The sequence below is a fragment of the Protopterus annectens genome, chromosome 15.part0, assembly GCF_019279795.1.
Source record: "Protopterus annectens isolate FY-2018-M chromosome 15.part0, PAN1.0, whole genome shotgun sequence".
In the NCBI taxonomy this organism is placed as follows: Eukaryota; Metazoa; Chordata; order Ceratodontiformes; family Protopteridae; genus Protopterus; species Protopterus annectens.
Genome location: NC_056749.1, coordinates 57,606,763 through 57,630,806, shown reverse-complemented (window position 1 = coordinate 57,630,806; position 24,044 = coordinate 57,606,763). Strand labels below are relative to the sequence as shown.

The window sequence follows — 24,044 nt, the reverse complement described above, 5'->3', positions numbered from 1 at the left end:
GTGAGGGATGTATGGTGCTGCCCTGTCCATCATGTAGTGGAAGTTTGTTCCATAGGTGAGAGGTATAGGATGCAACCTGCTCAACATGTAGTGGAAGTGTGTTCCAGAGGTGAGGGATGTGGATGCTACCTGCTCAGCATGTAGAGGACGTTTGTTCCAGAGGTGAGGGATGTAGGATGCTACCTGCTCTACATGTAGTGGAAGTTTGTTCCATAGGTGTATGGTGTAGGATGCTACCTGCTCAACATGCAGTGGACTTTTGTTCCATAGGTGAGGGGTGTAGGATACTGCCTGCTCAACATGTATTGGAAGTTTATTCCAGAGGTGAGGGATGTAGGATGCTACCCTGTCCAACATGTAGCGGATGTTTGTTCTGTAGGTGTGGGATGTAGGATGCTACCTGCTCAACATGTAGTGGACATTTGTTCTATATGTGAGGGATGTAGGATGCTGCCCTGCCCAACATGTATTGGAAGTTTGTTCCATAAGTGTGGAATGTAGGATGCTACCTGCTCAACATGTATTGGAAGTTTGTTCCATAGTTATGGGATGTAGGAGGCAACCTGCTCAACATGTAGTGGACGTTTGTTCCATAGGTGAGGGATGTAGGAAGCTACCCTTTCCGACATGTAGTGGAACAAAGTTCCATAGGTGAGGGATGTAGGATTCTACCTGCCCAGCATGTAGTGGAAGTTTGTTCCATAGGCGAGAGATGTAGGATGCTACCCAGTCCAACATGTAGTGGAAGTTTGTTGCATAGGTGAGGGATGTGGGATGCTACCTGCTCAACATGTCATGGACATTTGTTCCATAGGTGAGAGATGTAGGATGCTACCCTGCCCAACATGTAGTGGACGTTTGTTTCATAGGTGAGGGATGTAGGATACTACCTGCTCAACATGTAGTGGAAGTTTGTTCCATACGTGAGATGTTGGATGCTAACCTGCCCAACATGTAGTGGAAGTTTGTTCCATAGGTGAGGGATGTAGGATGCTACCTGCCCAACATATAGGGAACTTTGTTCCTTAGGTGAGGGATGTAGGATTCTACCCTTCCCAACATGTAGTGGAAGTCCATTCCTTAGGTGAGGGATGTAGGATGCTACCCTGCCCAACATGTAGTGGAAGTTTATTGCATAGGTGGAGGGATGTAGGATGCTACCTGCTCAACATGTAGTGGACGTTTGTTCCATATGTGAGGGATGTAGGATGCTACCTGCCCTACATGTAGTGGATGTTTGTTCCATAGGTGAGGGATGTAGGATGCTGCCCTGCCCAACATGTACTGGAAGTTTGTTCCATAGGTGAGGGATGTAGGATGCTACCTTCTCAACATGTAGTGTAAGTTTTTTCCATAGGTGAGGGATGTACGAGTCTGTCATGCCAACATGTCTTAATTTATCTGCTGATTAATCTTTAGGTCTTCTGACTATTTGGGTTACTGTTATTTCTGAGTAGTAATTGGAGATCAGATAGTGTTGGATCTCCATGGCTTGAAATGCTGGGCACAAATCTCCATGGAGGAGTCTGTAAGAAACTAAATACAGTGAAAAGGGCTGTCAGCCTCTTCTGATAACTAAGATTTTTGAGGCCATTGATCTTTTTAGTCATTAATGTGTGAGGTATGTCAAGCTGTGTGGTATGTTTAGACAAATATGTGCCAAAAGGTGCATTATATTCAATAATGGAGCTGATAAAATATGTGTAAAGGGGAACTGAAACTTCTTTGCTGCTAGTGGAGATGCCTTTGAAAATTAAATGGGCCAGATAAAAAGGATTTCCAAACTGCTGTGTAGACATGATGGTTAAATGATAATGAATTATCAACAAGAGTGCCTAGATCCCTTACCAGAGTGTCTGATTTTATGGACAGTCCTGTTTGGTAAATGAAAGTTGTTTTGTTTACCGAAATGAACTATGCTACACTTTTTTTACATTTAGTCTGAGACCATTGTCCTTGTACCACTTGTTAACATGGTCTTACACATTTTGGATCAATTTTGAATCAGTCGAGGATGGAATAACACCCTCCAGTTTACAGTTCTATACAAGTGTAGTCAATTATAAGCCAGGATTGTTGGAGTGAAGGTCTGAGAAATATATACCAAATAGCAAAGGGCCTAAACCCGAGCGCTGTAGTGCACTGCTGTTAAGTGGTTTGCTTTCAGACTCTAACCTTGTTAAATGCCTTTGGAAAAGTGACTAATTTAAACAATATAAAGTGGTGTATGATCCTGTTTGCTAGGTGGCTCTGTTTAGAGAATCTGTGGAAATTTATGTTCTTCCAGGTGGAGTCTTGCCCCTTAAAAAAGAGGATTATTGTATGAAGAATATGAAAGAGGTTTGAGAATAATACAGCCTCTTTTTTGTATCACTTTGAGATTGTTTTTAATAAACTTTCCTGTGTTTCAGAAGGAATTATTAGATATTTGTTTAAAATAGCGATGGAAGGCTGATTTTATGATTTGCAGAGATGTACATCAATAGGAGCTAACCATCCAGTGTTGTCAGTGGCTCAGGGCTTTATGATGTGCAGAGATGGACATGAATAGGAGCTAACCACCCAGTGTTCAGTCAGTGGCTCGGGACTTTGACTTGTAGGCTAACAACCCAGTGTTCAGTCAGTGGCACGGGACTTTATGACTTGCAGAGAAGGACATGAATAGGAGCTAACCACCAGTGTTCGCTCAGTGGCTTGGGACTTTATGACTTGCAGAGATGGACATGAATAGGAGCTAACCATCCAGTGTTGAGTCAGTAGCTCTGGTATTTGAACATTCACATAGGAGGGGATGGGGTTGAGCAGCCAGTGCTGGCTTGTCTGTCATACACAGAGGGAGAGGTGGTTCTAGTCACCTGATCATCATCATCATGTGTTTGAGATTCCCAAGACACTGAAAACAAAAGTGACCAGGGCCTTGAGCTTATCGCTCCAGATCTTTTGAAAATGAACTTTATTAATGCATGGGAAAGGTGTATTAGATCCCCATTGTGAAGCAAGTGCTCTTGACTGAATGTGGGTGAGGGTATAATTCTCGTAGAAATGCTCCAACATCCCAGTGAGAGGCCTTTGGCAGCCTGGAGAAATGACAGCACTAAAACAGGGTGGGTTTGCTGGTAATTGTGATTCACTTTCATGGGTCCCATAAGCCACTGCTCCATGTTGTCCTGACATAGAGGTGATGATTTTAAGGAAGCTGATGTCCAATGATGACTTTGGCACAAACAGCCCTCATGCCTGTCGATTCTTTTATGTTCTACAACTGGAAAGGCCACAGAAATACCTCACAAAGAGGATTACTGGCCTCAAATAGATGCCCTATGCAGACCGTATCAAAAATATCCACTTTACTCTGTCATATATCGCCTACTTCGAGGTGATCTCTGCCTAACATACAAAGCTATGTCAAACCCAGAGCTGTTGGACATGCTCCACTTAAAGAAATCCCAATCTCTCCGAGCTACATGGTCTAGGGATCTAAACCTTGTCACCACAATAAACAGAACATGCTGGAGGGATAAATTCCTGTCCCAGACACTTCCCATACTCTGGAACAAACTACCTATCTATATCAAACAAAGCTCCTCATTAGCACTCCAAGAAAAGTCTTGATGATTGGATGGGAGATAGGAAATTCACCCCGGAGATCATTTCTGTGGCTCTGCTTGACAGGGGCACAGGAAAATAATTTTCTTGGGTGGCAAAAGCCAGGGTACTGTTTGCCTAGGCTTATGTAGGCCCTAGGGCCAATAGCCTAGTACCTACCTATGAATATCTATAAACAAACTCATCCTACATGCTATGTATGTCTAAAGTACTAATTAGAATTTAGTTTATTCCTTGTATTTCTGTTATTGCATTAATCTTGCTTGTGGATCTTTTTTTCCCTGGGCCTCCACTGCAGATGGATTCTGCTTGGCCCAGTGGACTATCCCAGTAAACAAATTCCAGTAAATAAATAATTATATATAATAGATAAACCATCCCCTTTTGGTCAGTTGCTGCTTGAGCTGGTGATTGTGTTTTGCTGAAGAGGATCGAATGAGCTGAGACTCGCATGTAAGGGGGGGGCTGTAAAATGTGTGTGTATAAAATGAAATGTGGGATAATTGGGAGACTATAAAGAGGTAGAAAGAGGAGAGCAGTATGATGGTGTCAGGTGAATGTGTTAAGTACAATAAAAAGTGATCCAAAAGCAGGCGATTGTATGAAGGAATAGTAAGAAAGTTTTACTTTGAAGAAGGATGGCAAAAATGATGCAAGGCTGTAAAGCAGCTGCAGGAGGAAGAGAGGAGTATATGTCCCGTTTGTTTCTTGAGAATGACGCACATCTGTAATTGTTAGGAGATGAAACATAGAGCTTTTAAAGAAATGGTAATATGACTGCTAAATACATGTCTTTATGGTAAACATGGTAAGAAGTTATGGCCTTTAATGCAGGAATAACTGAATTTAAAATGTGTAATGAAAAAGTTGTAGCATATGGTTATTGACGGTTTAGAATTGTTAAACCAGTACTGTGAAGAAAAACTACACAATAATGATATAGAAAGTACAACTGAAGAGGGGAATAATACTGAACAATAGAAGACGTAACAAAATGAGGTTCTTGCAGATCTTCTATGTAACTGTAGTACATAATTAGGTTGAAAACAAAAATGTTAAGAAAGGGCATTTGGATGTGAGCTGAGAAGAACCTGTGTTGTGAGTATTAACATTTTTAGGATGTCCTTCAAGGATGCATCTGCAGTCCTTACATATGGGTTGTCCTGCCTCAGGCAGCCCTTCGGTCGGCCGGATTCCAAAGTCTGGGTCCGGCATCGGCTGATGTCGCCCTTTTCCCCGACGTCAGAGCGCCTGGGGTATAAAAGCGTCAGCCGACGCCATCTTCCTCAGTCTTTCTTGCCGCGCGGTGCCCGAAGCAGAAGCAGTTCGCAAGTGCCGGTCGGCCAGCTCCTGTGATTTCAGCTACCGAAGTCTTCAAAAAAGTTAAGTACCCCGTTGGGGACTCTTTCTTGCCTCAGCCGATGTCAGATCAAACGGTTAAAGTTAATAATTGTTTAAAATGTGGGAAACAAATACCTCATAAGGATTTCCACTCTTACTGCTTACCTTGCCTAGGCCCAGACCACGACGTCTCGGCCTGTACAGCCTGTGCTTCCTTCAATAGACGCACTCTTAGGCGTCGGGCAGAGTTTGCAGAGGAATATTTTGGGCAAATTTACTGCTATAAAATGCCGTCGGAGCTTCCGACAGCTCATTTACCCAAAAAACGTAAGGAGAAGGACCGACACACGCGGTCTGTGGTTCCGGCCGACTCCACGCCCAGGCCTACTGCGAGTGTCTCGGTCTCTGCTGAAACCGAATCTCTTCCGATTTCGACCGACGACACCGCACAGCCGGTACCTTTGGTACCGGAGGCTTCCACTGGGTCGGTCTTAGAATCACCTTCTGAAACCGGTGCTCCGGAGATATCCGACACCATTCCTGTGGATAAAACTACCCCAGCACGTGGGGCAGCCAGGCCTCCTGTATCCATGTCCATTAAGGCTTTTACACGTGCTAAAGCTGCTAAACAGCCAAAATCTCTCCCTCCCAAGGCTAGTCCTCAGGGATCCTGTACAGGTTCACAAATTTTAAGTTTAGCTGAGGACTTTATCTCCTTAATCAGGGGCTCTCAGCCACACCCAGACAGGGGCTCTCAACCTCCTCCAGGCAAAAGGCCCAGGGTTGAGCAGACAGATCCCCAGTCCTCTGATGAGGCCTCAGATGTCTCTGCCCTTTCAGATTACCAGGGGGAGGCCTTTCCGGCCTACAAGGATTCTGATGCAGAGGAATCTATTCCCTCGGCCTCCCCCCCTGAAGAGTTGTCCTTTGGGGAGACCCTTCACTCCATGAGAGAGCATTTTAAATGGCAAGGCCAGGAATTCTCTGATTCCAGGAAGAGGTTAAGGACTTTTTTGCATTTGCCTCAGCATAGACCTTTGGCTATTCCTCCTGTTTTAAATGTCATAGCGGATGTGTACTCCGAGTCTAGTATTTCCCCAGACTCCCTCCCTCCGGCTCCTGTCAAACCCGACAGGTACTACAGGGTCCCGGACACACATCTATTCCTTTACAAGGGCCACTCAGCTGACCCAGAAACTATTTCCCAGGGACCTAAAGGGTTGCAACCTCCACTACTAAGAGCCCACTTCCTTCTGAAAGGGAATCCAGGGCCTTAGAGAGATGGGGTAAAAAAGTGTACACTTCTTCCACTCTTTCTATGAGAGCATTGAATTGTCAATTCCATATGATACAGTATCAAGAATATCTGTTAGATGAATTGCATAAAAAACTAACCTCGCCTGAACCCCTAGATCGCAAGGCACTTCAGGATCTGGTACATAACTCCCAGCAGGTTAGCAACCATTTTTTACAGTGTGGTTATGATGCATTGGAAGCTTCATGTAGGTCAGCAATGACAGGTGCAGTCATACGTAGACATGCTTGGCTGAAGGAACAAACACTGCCAGATCATGTTAAAGCAAAGCTTCTGGATGCACCCTGGAAAACAAAAGTTATTTGGTTCCACGGCTCAAGAGGTCTTAAAGAAATTTGAGGAAAAGGCTAAGTCAGTACAGACAGTCAAAGATTTTCTCCAGGTCCAACCACCAAGATTCAGCAGAAATTGGCCTTCTAAGAATTGGTCCTTTCCAGACACAGACAGATTTCAGAGAGGCAAAAATAGACGTGCCAGAGGTAGAGGGCAAGCTCGAGGCTCCTACAGAGGACGTCAATGGCAGCCTCCTAACCAAAGAGGTAGTGCAGGACCTGCACCTGCTGCACAAGGACAAACTCAATGACTTGAGTCTGACCCCGCCAACCAGGGCTCAATTGGAAGCACCTTTGGGCGGAAAGCTATCTTTATTCTCAAGAAATTGGCACATTATTACAAGGGACAAATGGATACTGCAAATAATAGACAAAGGATACAGGTTCCATTTTCACACATTACCAAGAAGACAAGGCATGCCAAACCTGCCACCGAATCAAAGGACAGAGGCTTTCAAGCAAATTTCCAACCTACTGCAAATGAAAGCAATAGAAAAGGTTCCTCTCAAAGAACAAGGCCAAGGATTTTATTCCAGACTATTTCTTGTCCCAAGAAAAGAAAAGCAATGGAGGCCTATTCTGGACTTGTCTGCCCTAAATACTTACCTCATTGTGCCAAAATTCAAAATGCTGACCTTACAGCAACTCCTTCCCATGCTGGGCAAGGGGTCCTGGCTGGTAACTCTAGACCTCAAGGAGGCATACCTGCATGTCCCTATCAGACAAAGTTGCAGAAGACACCTCAGATTTCTTGCAGGTTCAGAGCATTATCAATTCTCAGCATTGCCCTTTGGCTTATCTACTGCACCCAGAGTATTCACGAAATGCCTGGCATCAGTAATTGCACATTGCAGATTTCAGGGGATTCAAATATACCCATATCTGGACGACTGCCTTATACAAGCGGACAGCCAACAAACATTGGTAAACCACTTGAATTATGCCATCCGCCTACTTCAGGCTTTGGGATACACAGTCAACATTCAGAAATCAAGACTTGTTCCATCCCAAGGAATAATTTTTCTGGGTGCAAAACTAGATACAATCACCCAAATGGCTTTTCTCACAGAAGAAAAACAAGAACAACTACCGGATTATTTCAGAAACCTGACAAAACAAACCCAACTGACTGCAAGGAAAATCCTGCAGGCCCTGGGTTTCATGGCATCTTGCATTCTTCTGGTTCCACAAGCAAGGCTGCATATGAGGAAACTGCAATGGTACCTAAGGAGTCTTTGGTCTCAACAGTCACAGCATAGAAGCTTTGATCCCCCTCATTCCATGCCTTCAAAAGGAATTTCTGTGGTGGGCTCAAGCAAGCCAGTCAAACATGGGCCTGCCTTTCAGCAAACCAAATATCAGCCAAACCATTACAACGGACGCCTCGGACCATGGATGGGGAGCCCACATGGAGGGCAGATGCATTTAAGGACAATGGACACGAACAGAATTTCACCTGCACATAAACCAAAAGGAAATGCTGGCAGTGATACATTCAATCGAGGCCTTCAAGCACTTCCTACATCAAGGCCACCGTGCTAATAAAGACAGACAATACCACAGTTATGTGGTACATAAACAAGCAAGGAGGTACCCATTCTTACCCTCTTTGCAGGCTGGCAATGAATCTTTGGGAACTTTCCCTAAAACTCAATATAGAGCTGCAATCCCAGTTTGTACCAGGAAAAGACAATGTACTGGCGGACAGCCTAAGCAGAAACATCATGGATCCACACGAATGGATGCTGCACCCAGACACCTTTCTTCAAATAACACAATCGTGGGGAAGGCCGGACATAGATCTTTTTGCCTCCCACCACAACCATCAACTGAAGAAATTCTGCACAAGGACATACCACCCACAAGCATGGAAAGTGGACGCTCTCTCTTTCAGCTGGAATACTCTAACAGTATATGCATTTCCACCTCTTCCGTTAATGACCAAGGTCTTACTGAAGATCAGGACAGAACAACCAAAAGTGATTCTGATAGCTCCGGACTAGCCAAGGCAACACTGGTACCCACTGTTAAGGAGCTTGTCACGCACAAAACCGTGGCCTCTACCGCAATGGCCACTTCTTCTGACACAGCACAATGACAAAACACTGCACTCCAGCCTAAAAACCTTGCAGCTGACAGCCTGGAAAATACCTTGACTCCTCGCCTGGATAAACTATCCAAAAGGGTAAAGAATATCATCAAGGAAGCTCGGCGGCCTTCCACAAGGAAGGCATATTCAGCAAAATGGAAAAGATTTCGCACTTGGAACTCCACAAAGGGCCAAGATCCGACAGTAATGAGCATTCCACATATCCTGGAATACTTGGCAGAAATGCTCCATAATGTCCTCTCTTACTCTTCCATAAAAATTCATGCTTCAGCCATTTCAGCAGAGTACAACACTGATCCACCTGTATTTTCTCATCCGCTGCTAAAGCAGTTTCTAAGAGGGATAAAAAACATCAACCCTCCAAGGAAACCACCAGTGCCTACATGGGACCTTAACTTCATGTTGGAAAAGTTAACTCTACCTCCCTTTGAACCAGCAGCATCAGCAGAACTACAATTCCTGTCTTGGAAGACTGCCTTCCTTCTGGCCATAACCTCAGCAAGAAGAGTATCTGAGTTACAGGCCCTCATGGCAGTACAACCATTTCTTACTTTTCACCAGGACAGAGTCTCATTGAGAACCAATCCTTTATTCATGCCAAAGGTGGTATCCAGGGTCTCACTGAACCAAGCTATTCACCTGCCTACCTTCTTTCCAAATCCACAAAATAAAGGAGAGAAACTTCTGCATACCCTTGACATTCACCGACAGTTGCTCTACTACTTGGACAGAACTAAGACTTACAGGAAAACTGACCAGCTTTTTGTAGCATATGCTGCTGGTGTACAAGGAAAAGCAATTTCCAAACAGACGATTTCAAAATGGATAGGGAATTGCATCCGATTCTGTTACTCTTTTCATGGCAAAACTGTGCCAGCCAACATTAGACCTCATTCCACCAGAGCCACAGCCACCTCCACAGCCTTCTTAAGAAGGGGTGGCTACAAAGGACATCTTAGAAGCTGCTACATGGAGCTCCGTGCATACATTTTCCAAGCATTACAACTTACCTTTATATTCCAGATCCAGAGCAGGCTTTGCTACTGCAGTCCTGCAGGGCATTTTAGCTACACCATCCTTTTCTTAGGTCCTACCACCCCCAGCTTGGCTATGGTATTCTACCCATATGTAAGGACTGCAGATGCATCCTTGAAGGACATAGTACAGTTTTGTACCTACCATAAATGTAGATGTCCGATAGGTATGCATCTGCAGTCAGGATTTCCTTCCCTCCTACCCCTCTGTGGTATTCCTTGAGTATTTATCCCTCTTTCTAGATAGCTGAGGTTATCTATTATGGTGTATTTGTTGGATATTACTGTGCATGTTTGGAATTTTTTGCAACTCTCCAAGTTTAGCCTTCATTAGAGGGCACCTGGCATCTGGGGCAAGAAAAACTGAGGAAGATGGCGTCGGCTGACGCTTTTATACCCCAGGCGCTCTGACGTCGGGGAAAAGGGCGACATCAGCCGACGCCGGACCCAGACTTTGGAATCCGGCCGACCGACGGGCTGCCTGAGGCAGGACAACCCATATGTAAGGACTGCAGATGCATACCTATCGGACATCTACATTTATGGTAGGTACAAAACTGTACTTTTTTCATTACTGTTCGTTTTTCTTATGTAATGCATTTAAGAATATTTGTTGTAAACGTGTTCTGACTGACAGTGTACTAATGAAATCACTGATGTTTTCACGATGTGCCTTGGGATATTGTTCATTCATCTCAGCTACCACTAGCGGTAAGACATTTGGTTTCTTGCATACATACAAATTGCCATGCTGTCCTTAAAAAAGAGAACTGTTTACATCAAAGTGGAAAGGTAGAGCTGTTGGCATGAGAACACAGTAGAAGACGCAGTGTAAGTGTGTGGATTCAAACAAGTCCGTGTAATGTACCCCCTAATATGTTTTAAAGCATCTACATACAAACTGGCCAGTGATTATCATGTTGCAGAATGTACAATACAAGCAGGAAGATGAAATGTGACATTTCGTAATATCCTCTGTAGCAGTTCATACTGCTGGGAGTGTTCTAAGAGTAGTCACCTGCCTTTTATTTATCATGGATTGTGGAACTGTGATGTCATCAGCTTGAAATAAAATGGCGCTAAGTAACTTTTATCTTTTACCTCCTTAGCCTGACTCACCTTGATCCTGTTACCAAGATCCATAATGGCTCAGGTAAAAAAACATCACTCTCTGTTTGTAAGTATTTATTGTCCACTTTGGCATATCCAATAAGGGGAGTAGCCTCAGCTAAAGTAAATGCTTAGCAGAAGATTAAAGCTTCCAGTAATAGCAGGTAACAAACACACACACACACACCTCACTGTACATGCTTGGGTGTGTCTGTGGGTGTATACACATCTATACACACATATATAGGGTCTATATTATTTCAGCAAATGCTGTATAATCGACCCAAATATGACAAAACACCAAAATGCCAAATACACGAAACAGCAATTTTTTTTTTCCCAGGGAAAAAATCACTGCTCCATTCACTCCACTACAACTCTTTTGAGTGTGTGTCTTTAACTCCTAGTGGGTGTGGCCTGAGCCTTTAAAAATTAAGTTAGCACCTTACAATTCTAACAAATACTCATTGACAGAGGTAAGATATCAATACAGTTGTGTCTGCCATCATGTATGCTTCAAGATAAAATATTCTGATACCTTGTGTGTAGTATGATTTTGGAATTATTAATGCAATATGAACAAGTAATATTAGACACCTAGAGGTAACTTAGAGGTAGGAGGTAACTGCATATGCACCTGGAGGTGTCACTCGGATGTAATGAGTTAAAAAAAAAAAACACAAAATAAAGTGGGAGGCTTTGCCCCCACACCCCCCCTGCTTAAATATACCAACTCCGAGATCGCACCACAGTGGATGAAATGGCAAAGTTCCCAAAACAGCCCAGTGATTTATTCCCCCTAGGAAAAAAAATCACTGTTCCTTGCTTTCTGGATTTCACCAGTTTGAAGAAAAAGGGTCGATTAAACAGCGTCTGCTATTTTAAGCGTTCACTGATTTAATAGGAACCCCATATATACAGTGGATATAAAAAGTGTACACACCCCTGTTAAAATGCCAGTTTTTTGTGATATAAAAAAAATGAGACCACAATAAATCATTTCATACTTTTCCCTGACCTGGAACCTGTACAGTTTAATTGAAAAACAAATCTGTTAGGGGAAAAATATAAAAAATAAAAAACTTACAATAAGCTGGTTGTATAAGTGTGCACACCCTCACAGGTGGCCAAGTCTGAACAGTTCTTTAAGTTAGTGTGTGTGTGTGTGTGTGTGTGTGTGTGTGTATATATATATATATATATATATATATATATATATATATATATATATATATATATATATATATATATATATATATGAATATATATATATATAAATTGTATATATGTGTGTGTGTGTGTGTGTGTGTGTAATTAGCAGGGGGGTTGGGAGGCTTCCCCATTGCAAAAAAAAAAATGTTTTAATTTGAGTTTTGTTTTTGATTTTTGCATGTGCTGTGGCTTTTTCTCGGTGTATGTATAGTCACTTGTTGGCATCTGGATTTTCTGTGTAAAAACATTGATCTTTAGTATGTTGACCTTGGATATATTTGATGTTTCCTATGAGTGTGTGTGTGTGTGTGTGTGTGTGTGTGTGTGTGTGTGTGTGTGTGTGTGTGTGTGTGTGTGTGTGTGTGTGTGTACGTCTGTCATATGAATGCTTTAAAACTTCAGCTTGGCCAGCTAAGAACTTGGTTATATTCAACTGGACGTATAAGAGAATTTAAGTACCTTTATCTGCACTTTTTAAAAAAAAAAAATACAGTATTATACAGTATTTAATTTGATTTAAACTGTGTATGAAGGAGTGTTGAAGGAATTTTTAACTGAAGTTATTCTGCTCTTCAGTAACTTGAACTGAAGCTAGTGTTGGCTGAATTTTGTTATTTGCTAGTAATTACAGGTGTGGGGGTAGCCACATTCTTTGATTTCCTGTCCTTGCATATTTAAACTGGTGCATGTGAAATAATTCCTGCTTTAAAACTTCAGCTTGGCCAGCTAAGAACTTGGTTATATTCAACTGGACGTATAAGAGAATTTAAGTACCTTTATCTGCACTTTTTTTTAAAAAAAATACAGTATTATACAGTATTTAATTTGATTTAAACTGTGTATGAAGGAGTGTTGAAGGAATTTTTAACTGAAGTTATTCTGCTCTTCAGCCCACCCACCTGCCCTGATTTTGTTTTTGGTGTTAATCTTAGTGGCATTGAAACTGCCCGCCCCTCAGCCTGCCTCTGGGCCCATCTCATTTGCTCACTCAACTGAGTGCAGTGAGATCATATTCTGATTTCAGGCACTCCTACTGTGTACAAAGAGAGCATCTGGGAAATAGAAAAAAAAAAAAAAAAAATTAAGCTTATTTCCTGCCTTTCTTGTTAAGTGGTACAGAGTATTTGTAGGCTTCTGAGCCCCCAAGCCCTTCTGTGTTTGAGGGAAGCCTTCTAGTTTTTTTTTTTTCTTATAACTAGCCAGTTTTCTAGTTTCAGCACTCAAATCTGTTTCTTTGATCTCAGCACTTGTTCAGAAAAAAAAAAATTTCATCTGCTTTTACTGTACTTGTGTTTTTACCTACTTCTTTTTACTTTTGCATCATCTTAAAATACTCAATTGTATTTATTACTGCTTGGTGTAACTCATTCTAAGCCTTTTGGTTTAAACACTTGGGCTTCGGACCAGTTAGTTGTTTTGCACTGAGAGGGTTTGTGGTCTGCACTGTTGTGGCAGAACAGGTAGCTTACATCCTTCTAGGTTGAGAACTGCTGATTGAGGGCTCAGTGTCTGTTATTCTAAAAGTGTATTAATTCTGGTTTAAGCACTTGGGCTTTTAAGCCAGTTATTTTACATTAAGAGGGTTCGTGGTCTGCACTCTTGTGGGAGGAGAGGCTGGACTCTGCCCTTCTGAGCTGGGAATTTCTGGTTAAAGGCTTATAGTGCATGCATATCTGAACTGTTTCTTACTGAAGTTGGTGCGCCTTGTTTGCTGTGGCATAGACTGGATTCGGGCCTGCTGGATCTAGCTTTGTTTGTGTAACTTGAGCACTAATCCAGACATTCTCTAAAGTATTCAATGGTATTTATTACTGCTTGGTTGTAACTTGATTAAAGTGTAGCTATCATTCAAGTCTTTTGGATTAAGCACTTGGGCTTCAGACCAGTTGTTTTACATTAGGAAGGTTTGTGGCAAGCACTGTGGTGGCAGGACAGGTAGCTTTCATCCTTCTAAGTTGGGAACTGCTGATTGAGAGCCCAGTGTCCAAGTGTATTAGTTCTGGTTTAGGCACTTGGGCTTCAGGCCAGTTATTTTACATTAAGAAGGTTCGTGGTCTGCACTCTTGTGGGAGAAGAGGCTGGACTCTGCCCTTCTGAGCTGGGAATTTCTGGTTAAAGGTTTATAGTGCCTGAATATTTGAACTGTATCTTACTGAAATTGGTTCACCTTGTTTGCTCTAGCATAGACTAGATCCAGGCCTGCTGAATCTAGCTTTGTTTATATGCTTGTTGTTTGTTTGCTTGTTATTTCCCTGGAAGCTAATTCCACCTAATACGCAACTTCTCAGCGCTTCTGTGGATCACTAGTGATATCTGCATTGCTTACTGTACTTATTTCCTTGTTTCACTTGAAAGAAAGTTACTGTTTGTCGTTTTTGCATTTAATTACTTGTAACACATTGCACTCAAGTTACCTGGCACTTGCTCACTAAAGCAATTATATAAGTCAGCACTAAAAATTAAAAGCACTACACCCTCACTCCCCACTGGCCCTTGTTTTCAATTAAGGATTTCCCAATATTATTCTAGCATGTCCAAAGGTCAGTTGTCAATCTCCTCTCCGGTCCAGCTGGTGAATCTGGGAATCTTGAGGCAATGTTATAACTGCCTCATGTACACAGACAAACCTCTCCTCCTCCCACATAACACAAATACTTGCGAGAGATGCAGCTATTTAGCCAAACTGGAGGCTGAGCTCTCTCAACTCAGGACTGGCAAGACCAGACAGGAGGAGAAGGCAACTACACACACCACAAAACCAGCCTCACATAATGCTACCACTCCACTGAATCAAACACATAAACACACAAAGACATACTCGGAGGCTCTGAGTAAAAATTTACCTAAACAGCAGAGGCCTCCAAAGCAGACACCCAAACAACTGCTACCTCAAGACACCCCACAATCAACACATAAACCACAAAAGCAGTGTGCAAAGCAGTCACAGCCCTTAAGGCCAAATACAACACCAAACATACTTGTCATAGGTGACTCCATAGTCAGACACACTGACGTCCCACTCACCAGGCTGAACAAGGAGAGGGTCACAGTAAGCTGCCTATCGGGCGCTAGAATCCGCCACATAACACAAGCACTGGTCACTCCACGGCAAGTACAAATATGACACAGTCATTGTCCATGCTGGTGTGAACGACCTGAGACGCACTCCCTGGACTACATGAAAAGAGACATAGAGGAGCTCTCTGATTATGTAGCCCAGGCAGGTATGACCCTAACCCTGAGCAGTATCCTTCCTTCATCAAGAATGATGCCACAATATAGAGACAAGATGATCAGCTTTAACAATTGGCTTAATGTCTGGTGTCATTCAAAGGGGATCCAGTGTCTGTCTGCCTGGGATGACATGCTTGACAAGCCACGCTGCTCGCAAGGGACGGCTTGCACCTGTCACCCTGGGATTCCGGATATTGGCTAAGGCTCTTGCCACCCCATAGTGCCTTTTTAGGCAAGGCTCAAATTCTAAACCTACCACCCTAGAAAACAAAAATGGGAAGAAACTGAGGGTAATGCTGCTCAATGCCAGAAGTCTAAATCTCAAAATGCACGCACTCGAGGCCCTTCTCAGTATGGAGAACATCGATGTCTGTGCTGTAACTGAAACCTGGTTCAAGGCTCCTGAGAGCACCCGGCACTATTAGGTTTTACCTCATATCATGCGTTCCGCCCCAAAACCCGGACCACACCACAAAAGGAGGGTGTATCCATATTCATAAAGGATACCCACACCTCCAGGTTGGTGGCAACGCCGAAGCTTGAAACCATCCAGGTGCAACTAACCATAGGCAAAACTGCTCTACAAATTGTAGCATGCTACAGGCCACCCTCTCAAACTCAGGAACCCCACACAGCCTTCCTGAAGACACTGGAGGGTATAAATGTATCTCCAAACACCATCATATTGGGTGACTTCAACTACCGAATATAGACTGGGAACATTACTCAAGCCCTAACTTTCTAGCCCAACGGTTCCTGGAGTTCATACATTCAAATGCCATGGAACAGCTAGTCACTGTTCCCACGAGAGGAAAAAATATACTAGATCTCATTGTCACAAACATGGGGACAAAATGCTCCACACCGAAGTATATCCTCATTGGTGAGATCTGATCATAAACTAATCTCACTGGAAATCCACATCCCGCCCCCACCCCAAACAAAAAAGACCATAGTGAAGAACTTCTCTAAAGCAAACTTCACACTACTCAAGACTGGTGTGGTATCCTTCAAGGCCCCTGAGTCAGAGGAAACCACAACCCAAGCTGCGGAAGCCCTTACAAATGCCTTCTATGAACACCTCCAGGACTGCATGGATCAGGCAATCCCAAATAAAACCAAGACTCTTTCCACAAAGGGCAACGTCCAGTCTGGTGGACACCAGCCATTAACAAACTTTACAATAAGAGGAGAAAGCTATTACATGATGGAACAAAATCCATAAAGGGAAGTCACCCTGATCATTATTAGTAAAAAATACGAGCACTCATAAAATCAACTAAGGCCAATTTTGAGAGAAAAATTGCCATGGATTCAAAGGACAATCATAAGGCCTTTTTCAGCTATGTTAGGAACCTGGGTGGAAACTCCCAGATATGCTCAGAATTAGTCCAAAATGATACAAAAATCACTGAACCCACAGACATTGCCAACATACTGGCAGACAGGTTCAGTGCAAACTTCACCCCTCTCCCCTAAAGGAGAGATAAGTATCCCAACCGAGTGTAGCCTGGCGGACATCTCAAATGCAGGTGAAAGCTGCTCTCTCTAAAGCTAAAAACACAGCATCAATGGGACCGAATGGTGTCCCGGCTGTGTGCTACACGAGCTAAATGAGGAATTAAACCCGCACATAAGGCAGCTGTTTAATCTCAGCCTTACCACAGGATACGTGCCCAAGGAGTGGCGACGGCAACTGTGGTCCCACTCCACAAAGGCGCCTCACGGACCCTGGTAATTACCGCCCATAAGCTTAACAAGTCTAGTCTGCAAAGCTATGGAGAGGATCATAATGGAGCTCATAAACAAAGATATAGGGGACTTGCAGACATTGGACCCGACCCAGTTTGGCTTTGTCAAGGGAAGATCATGCCTTTTGAACTTGGTCGACTTCTTGAAACAGTCACCAAGGCCATTGATGAGGAAAGGCAGTCCATACAGCCTACCTTGACCTTGCAAGGCTTTCGACACAATACCCCACTGGGTATTGTAGAAAAACTTACCAGCTTAAATGTAAACCCATATGTCACAAGATGGGTTGCAAACTGGCTTAAGGACAGAACCCACAGGGTTAGAGTTGCTGGCGCTGTGTCAGACTCCAAGCCGGTCACAAGTGGTGTCCCACAGGGCTCGGTCCTTGGCCCCTATTGTTTGGCATCTACTTCTCAGAAGTACAGGCCAACATGGGAGGACTTTGGCTGACAAAGTTTGCAGGCGACTGCAAACTGGGTGCCATAGTGGAAAGTGCATCGGACACGGATATCCTTCAGAAGGGACTCACGGAAACAGATAGCTGGTGCCAGAGCCATGGCCTGAAGTTAAACGCCAAAAATGTATAGTCATACCCTTCGGGAAAAACAAGGTAACCCCAAGCTACCATATAGGTGGCAATCCACTAAGCACAGAAGAGGTTATCAGGGACCTGGGGACCCAGGTTGACAGTGGCCTTTCTTTTGACACTCACATTGCTAAAGTGGTTAGAAAGACCTTCTACATTGCCCACCTGATCATGAAGGGATTCACATCCAGATCTAGTGAGGTCATTGTTCCCCTGTACTCTTCACTTATCAGACCAATGATAGAGTACAATGCCCCATTCGGGATGTATCTCACCCGACATCTGCAGCAATTGGAGAGACCCCAAAAGTTCCTCACCAAAAGGATAAAGGGACTCCAAAATCTGTCATATGCTGCCAGATTGAAGAAACTCCAGCTCTATTCAGTCGCATACCGTCTGCTCAGAGGTGACATGTGCCTGACATACAAGGCCATGTCCAACCCGGAATTAATGGACATGCTCCACCTCAAAAATCCAAATCCACCAAAACCACTAGAGCAAGCGACTTAAACCTTAGCACGGATATAAATAGGACGTGCTGGAGGGATAGATTTATCACTCAGAGACTCCCTATGCTGTGGAATAAAATCCCGGTCCATGTGAGGCAGAGCACCTCGCTGACTCTGTTCAAGAGAAATCTCGACCTGTGGATGGGAGATCGTAGGTTTACCCCGGGAATCATATCTGTGTCACTGCTGGACAGAGGCACAACAAACTAATGGGCACAGTATTTTTTCATATAAGGGGTGGCGTAAGCCACAAAAATTTGGGCTAGGCTTATAAATGCCTTAGGGCAGATAGCCTAGTATAAACCTATGAACCTATACAATCAATAACAGACTGATCCAATAAAGTCATACTAAGCCAATTGGTTGCACACCCCTCCAAACCATTGTAAGGCACTTACTCTGGAAGCAGAGCCAGCTGTTAAATATCGTACCTCTTTACAAACACAACACACCACACCACAATAATGTGTAATATACACACGCGCACACTCCTAATGCCACATAACAAGTTGTTATGATTTCTCTGTAAATCTGCATATCACATGCTCCCTCATATGTGCTCATGTTAGTGTGTGCATACACACCGTCACACATATATAGTGTTCCAGACATCTTCATTGGAAAGATACCACCCTTCCTTACTTAGATATACTAACGCCATGCTCACACATGCATGCGCACTCACACACGCACATATATGTGTGTATATATATATATATATATATATATATATATATATATATATATATAGACACACACACACACATATATTTGTGTAAGCATGTATATGTGTACAGATGTATGTATTTGTAATGTATGATCTGAAGTAGGAGAATTCATTTGTCAGCAACCTGTGGGTATGGATCCGATATCGGATCCGAACTGGCATGGTTTATCCAGCTATGGATCCGAGCTCCTAGCTCCTCCCCTCACCCATAATGCCCTGCTCTCCCTACATGACCTCAGATCTAGTTTGCCGCGCATGGTAAAGGCTGGGTCGTCAGACCTCCAAAAGCTAAGTTATAGTATTCTTTATTAAAGGGTTTTAAAATTTTTTAAAACTTTAAATTTGAGTGAAAGTTATAGGTTTCCCTTCTGTTTATGTCTTTTTTGGGTTAATTTAATATAGTTTTTACCCTCCCCTCGCTGGTTCGTAGTTGGTGTGTGTGTGTGTGTGTGTGTGTGTTTTTTGTTTGGGGCCTTTGTGTGAGTGTTTTAGTTTATTGTTACTATTTTAAAAAAAAAAAAATAGTGATGTCTGAGGCCCCAAAGGCTGTTTTTTCAAAGTGCTCCGAGTGTGGCCATAAGCTTTCCCCTGCTTATGGCCACACTCTGTGCGTTCGATGCCTTGGGGTTGAACACCTCACTTCAGGGTGTTCAATCTGTGCAGGGTTCAACCCCAGGGCATTGAAGGAACGGAGGTCGAAGCTGGTCTTGGCGGGACGTTTGCCCCCGGACTCGGCTTCGGCCCCCGCCCCCTTGGTGGTCACTGCTTCGGCAGTCCCTGCCTTGCCTGCTTCCCCTCCTCCACCCGGGATTCAAACTCTCGCCAAAGAGTCGAAGGAGAGGGAAGCCAGGAAAAAGGACCGGAGAGAGAAACTCCACAAGCGGCGGGCCGAGACCTCTGTTTCGGCCCCACCGGCTAAGCGGGCTTCTCCTCCGGCCTCTCTGGCTGCTGGCTCTACCCCTCCTTGGCTCTGGTCCCCGTGCTTTTCACCGGAGCCTGAGGATGAGGAGACCCAACCTCCTTCGAGGCTATCGAGGCGGCACTCAAAGCCTACCTCGGTAGCCTCATCGAGGTCTACTTACAGCCTCTCCGATGCTGATGTGGACCGGATGATGCTAAGGTTCATCCAGGCCCAGATGCAGATGGGAGTGCTCCTGCCTCCCCCCCCTCTGGGGGGGGCTCGACCCCCTTTTTTAAGCCCATTGCTCCTTCTCCGACCCGCTACCCGGGTTCAGAGCGCTCGGAGCCGGGCAGCCTCGGAGCCGCTGGTGAGTCGGCGCCGACAGTACTGGGTACTTCAGATCTGACCCTGCCCTTGAGTCTGTCGGATCAGACCTCTCGGAGCCTTGGCCCGAGCTTCGGATCCGAGGGACTCAGTGTGCCTTCGGCGCCGTCCTTGTCGGAGTGCACTGGTCCCTCGGATCCGAGGGGCTCGGCGCCGGCTCCGATCCGCTCATCGGATCCGAGGGGGAGCCGACTTTCGGATCCTATTGTCGAGGCTGGCTCCCCCTCGGCCTTTGTAGTGGAGAGGGCTCTGTTGAGGGCATCCGGACCCCCGGCCCTTGCTTCGGCTCCGTCCTGCACTCCATCTGCTCTGGGCCAGACTTCCATCACCCGGCCACTGGGACAGCCCGCTTCACTGCCCCAAGCGTTTCCTGTGGTTCTGGACATTGCTGGTGAGAGCTCCTTGGACAGCCACCCCGAGGAAGCACCTCTCAAGCATTCGTGTAAAAGGAGGCACATAGACTCCCCCGAGTCTTTGACCGAAGACACTGACTTGGAGGAAGGGGAAGGCTCTCCAAGATCACCCCCTGAGGATGTCTCCTTCGGTGACATCATGGAAATGTTACGGATCAGAGGTGGGTGGTCTGCCCCAAATTCTTCCTCGGACGAGTCCGTGTTCTTGGAGGCATTTGAAGCGAGCCCGTCTACCTCTTGGGTGTCCCCTCCTGCTGACCCCCTGGTGGACCTTATTACCACCAGGGCGTGGAAGGACCCGGACACCGTGGAGCCAATCCCTAAGAGGCCCAACAGGATCCGTAGCCCCCCTGCTGACTGTGCCCACTGGAGCAAGGGACCCCCGGTAGATGCCATGTTGTCGGCAGCAGCCACTAAGAGGGAACTCGCCCAGGAGAGTCCCTCAGTCCATTCCCCGAGCAAGGAGTCTCGGATGATGGACCGTTTGGGGAAGCGAATCTTTAGTTCAGCGACCTTCTCAGTGAGGGCGCTCAGCTATTTGGCACACGTCATTAGGATGCAGCGCGATCTTATCAAGGAATACGCTGCATCCCCCCCCAGAGTCCATATCGGAGGAGGACAAACTTATGCACTCCACCCGTATGGCCATGCTTCGTTCTGTGACTAACACCTCTATGCGGTTACTTTCCCACGCTACCGAGGGAGCTGCTAGAGCTGCGGGAGCGGGCCTAGTCACAAGACGGCAGGCCTGGCTCCGCCACTGCGATTTTACGGAGCCCTTCAAGGCGTCATTCGCGAACGCCCCCTTTGACAGTTCTGCCCTTTTTGGCAAGACGGTTCGCGATACCTTGGTTCAGAGCGAGAAGGACGGGAAGACGCTGTCTGCCGTCGGAGTCCACTTCTCTGTGCCCCAAAGGTCCTACTCTAGGAACCAAAAGGGCCAGAAGAAGATGTGGTTCCGGAAGTCGCAGCATTCCCAACCCGCTCCGGACAACCAGTCCTTCCGCTGCAGAGGAGGACAGGGAGGACGCCGCCCTAGGGGCAGAGGGGCTCCAAGGAACTTTGGGTCCAGAGAACCCTTCTCTGAACGGCCCATGCAGCAACCCTGAGGGGTTGCCCGACTGCTCCACTCTGGAGGCAATCGTGGGACGTTTCTCGGAGCACCTAGCGGCATGGGAGTCCATTACATCGGACCGCTGGGTACTCCGGATTATATCCAGAGGTTACAAGATCCCCTTTCTTCATGTCCCAAAGTTAAAAATCCTCCCCGATGTTCCACCCAATCAGAGGGAGGCCGCTTCAGCAGAAATTGGCCATCTGCTGAGAAAAAGAGCCATCCAGCCCGTCCCCCCAGACCAGATCGGATCAGGGTTCTACTCCAGGTTCTTTTTAGTGCCAAAAAAGACAGGGGACCTAAGACCCATTCTAGACCTGCCCCTGTTGAACCTGTCAGTTCCCAAAGAGAAGTTCCAAATGGTCACTTTGCAGTCCATCCTCCCCCTTCTAGGGGAGAATCACTGGATGTGCTCTGTAGACATCAAGGATGCGTACTACCACATTCGGATGGACAGACGATCCAGGAGGTTTCTTCGCTTCCGGCTGGGAGCCAGTCACTACCAGTTCAGGGTCCTTCCCTTTGGTCTCACCACAGCCCCCAGGGTGTTCACCAAAGTGTTAGCAGTGGTTGCGGCCACCTGAGGCTTCAGGGGGTGCAGGTCTTTCCGTACCTAGACGACTGGCTTCTCACCGCCCCAACAAGGCATCTACTCTCTTTGGCAAGAGACTCCTTCCTTCGTCTAGCTCCCAAGCTAGGCATCATGGTAAACATAGAGAAGTCCAACCTGGTCCCTACTCAAACAATAGAATATATAGATGCCAGGTTAGACACGGGAAATTTAAGAGCCTTTCTCACAACCGACAGGGTTCGGAATCTGCGACTCCAGGTGCGGGCCATCCTTCACTCCAGCTCAACACCTGCGGAATTGGTCCTGAGGGTGCTAGGGTCTATGGCGGCAGCGATTACTCTTCTTCCACACGCCCACTTCAACATGCGGGTGCTTCAGGTGCAATGGTCATTTCTCTCCCTCCCCCTGTATCATCCCATTGCGATCAGCAAGGCTTGCAAGCGGTCTCTCTTGTGGTGGCTCCATTCTCCGGACCTCCACAGGGGCCGCCCCTTTTGTGCATCTCCCCCTCTCGCCACGGTGACCACGGATGCTTCCCGCCTCGGGTGGGGTGGGGCATTTTGCGGGCCGGATGGTCAAAGACACGTGGAGCGATTCAGAGACCTCCCTGCATATCAGTGTTCTGGAAATGAGGGCGGTGCTCTTGGCGTTGCAAGCACTTCATGCCCTCCTTCCCCTGGGAACAATTGCGATTCAATCAGACAACATGTCAGTGGTCTGGTACATCAACAAACAGGGGGGAACCAGGTCTTACCCTTTATGCCGAGAAGTTATGAGAGTGTGGGAATGGGCGATCTCCACCAACCGCTTTCTCATCGCAATGCATATTCCGGGTCGGACCAACATCCTAGCGGACAAGCTCAGTCGCACCATTCTCTCCCCGTACGAGTGGTCTCTCAATTCTCAAGTAGCGAAACATATCTTCGCACAGTGGGGGACTCCCTGTTGCGATCTCTTTGCCTCTTCTTTAAATGCCAAGTGCGACAGTTTTTTCACTCTAATCCCCCCTCCAGGGGATTCTCCGAGAGACGCTCTGGTGCATGCTTGGCCTCCCGGTCTTCTTTACGCATACCCCCCTCTACCTCTGATGCTACAAGTACTTCAGAAAGCCTCTTGGTTGGGGTGCAGAATGATCCTCATTGCCCCGTTCTGGCCTCGACAGATCTGGTTCCCTTACCTAAGGTCTCATTCAGTGAATCCACCTTGGATTCTAGATCCCATTCCGGATCTGATATCACACCCATCAAACCTGCCAACTCCGAACCTGGGCAACCTGAAGTTGACTGCTTGGCTGCTCCATTTCCACTCCTAATCAGGACTCCCGGTATCTCGTCCCCAGTTAAGGCCATTCTGGTAGCGGCCCAGAAGCCCTCTACCAGAAAAATTTACCGCAGTAAATGGAAGCGTTTCTCCATTTGGGCAGAGTGGCAAGACCTAGATCCTTTCACGGTTCCCCTTCCTTTGGTTCTAGATTTCCTTACTACTCTCTTTAATGATGGCGCCAGTAGTTCCACGGTCAAAGTTCAGCTGGCGGCCATATCTCATTACCATGTTGGACACGATTCAGGGCCTCTTATGTCGGCTAAGTTATGCAAAACCTTCCTAAAAGGCACCTTTTTGCTCAGACCCCATGTCAAAGAAACGGTTCCCCCGTGGGATCTTTCCTTGGTACTTCAGGCCTTGACCGCTCCCCCTTTCGAACCTGCGGCCACAGTCTATCTTAAATACTTGTCCTTTAAGACTGCTTTTTTGGTAGCCATTACTTTGGCTAAGAGAGTTTCAGAGCTTCAGGC

At 45.7% G+C, this 24,044-nt stretch overlaps 1 protein-coding gene across 4 annotated transcripts in view; it reads left to right on the top strand.

The window, feature by feature from the left end:
- Positions 1-24,044, top strand: part of BRCC3 (BRCA1/BRCA2-containing complex subunit 3) — a 1,142,218-nt gene that overhangs the window by 973,184 nt on the left and 144,990 nt on the right. For 2 of the 4 annotated variants that reach the window (XM_044057507.1, XM_044057509.1), the window contains one exon: positions 10,848-10,915. In XM_044057507.1, coding sequence (XP_043913442.1) covers positions 10,848-10,915 — 68 coding nt within the window. The remainder of the gene's footprint in view (positions 1-10,847; positions 10,916-24,044) is intronic. The other 2 variants (XM_044057508.1, XM_044057510.1) reach the window with 1 other exon arrangement.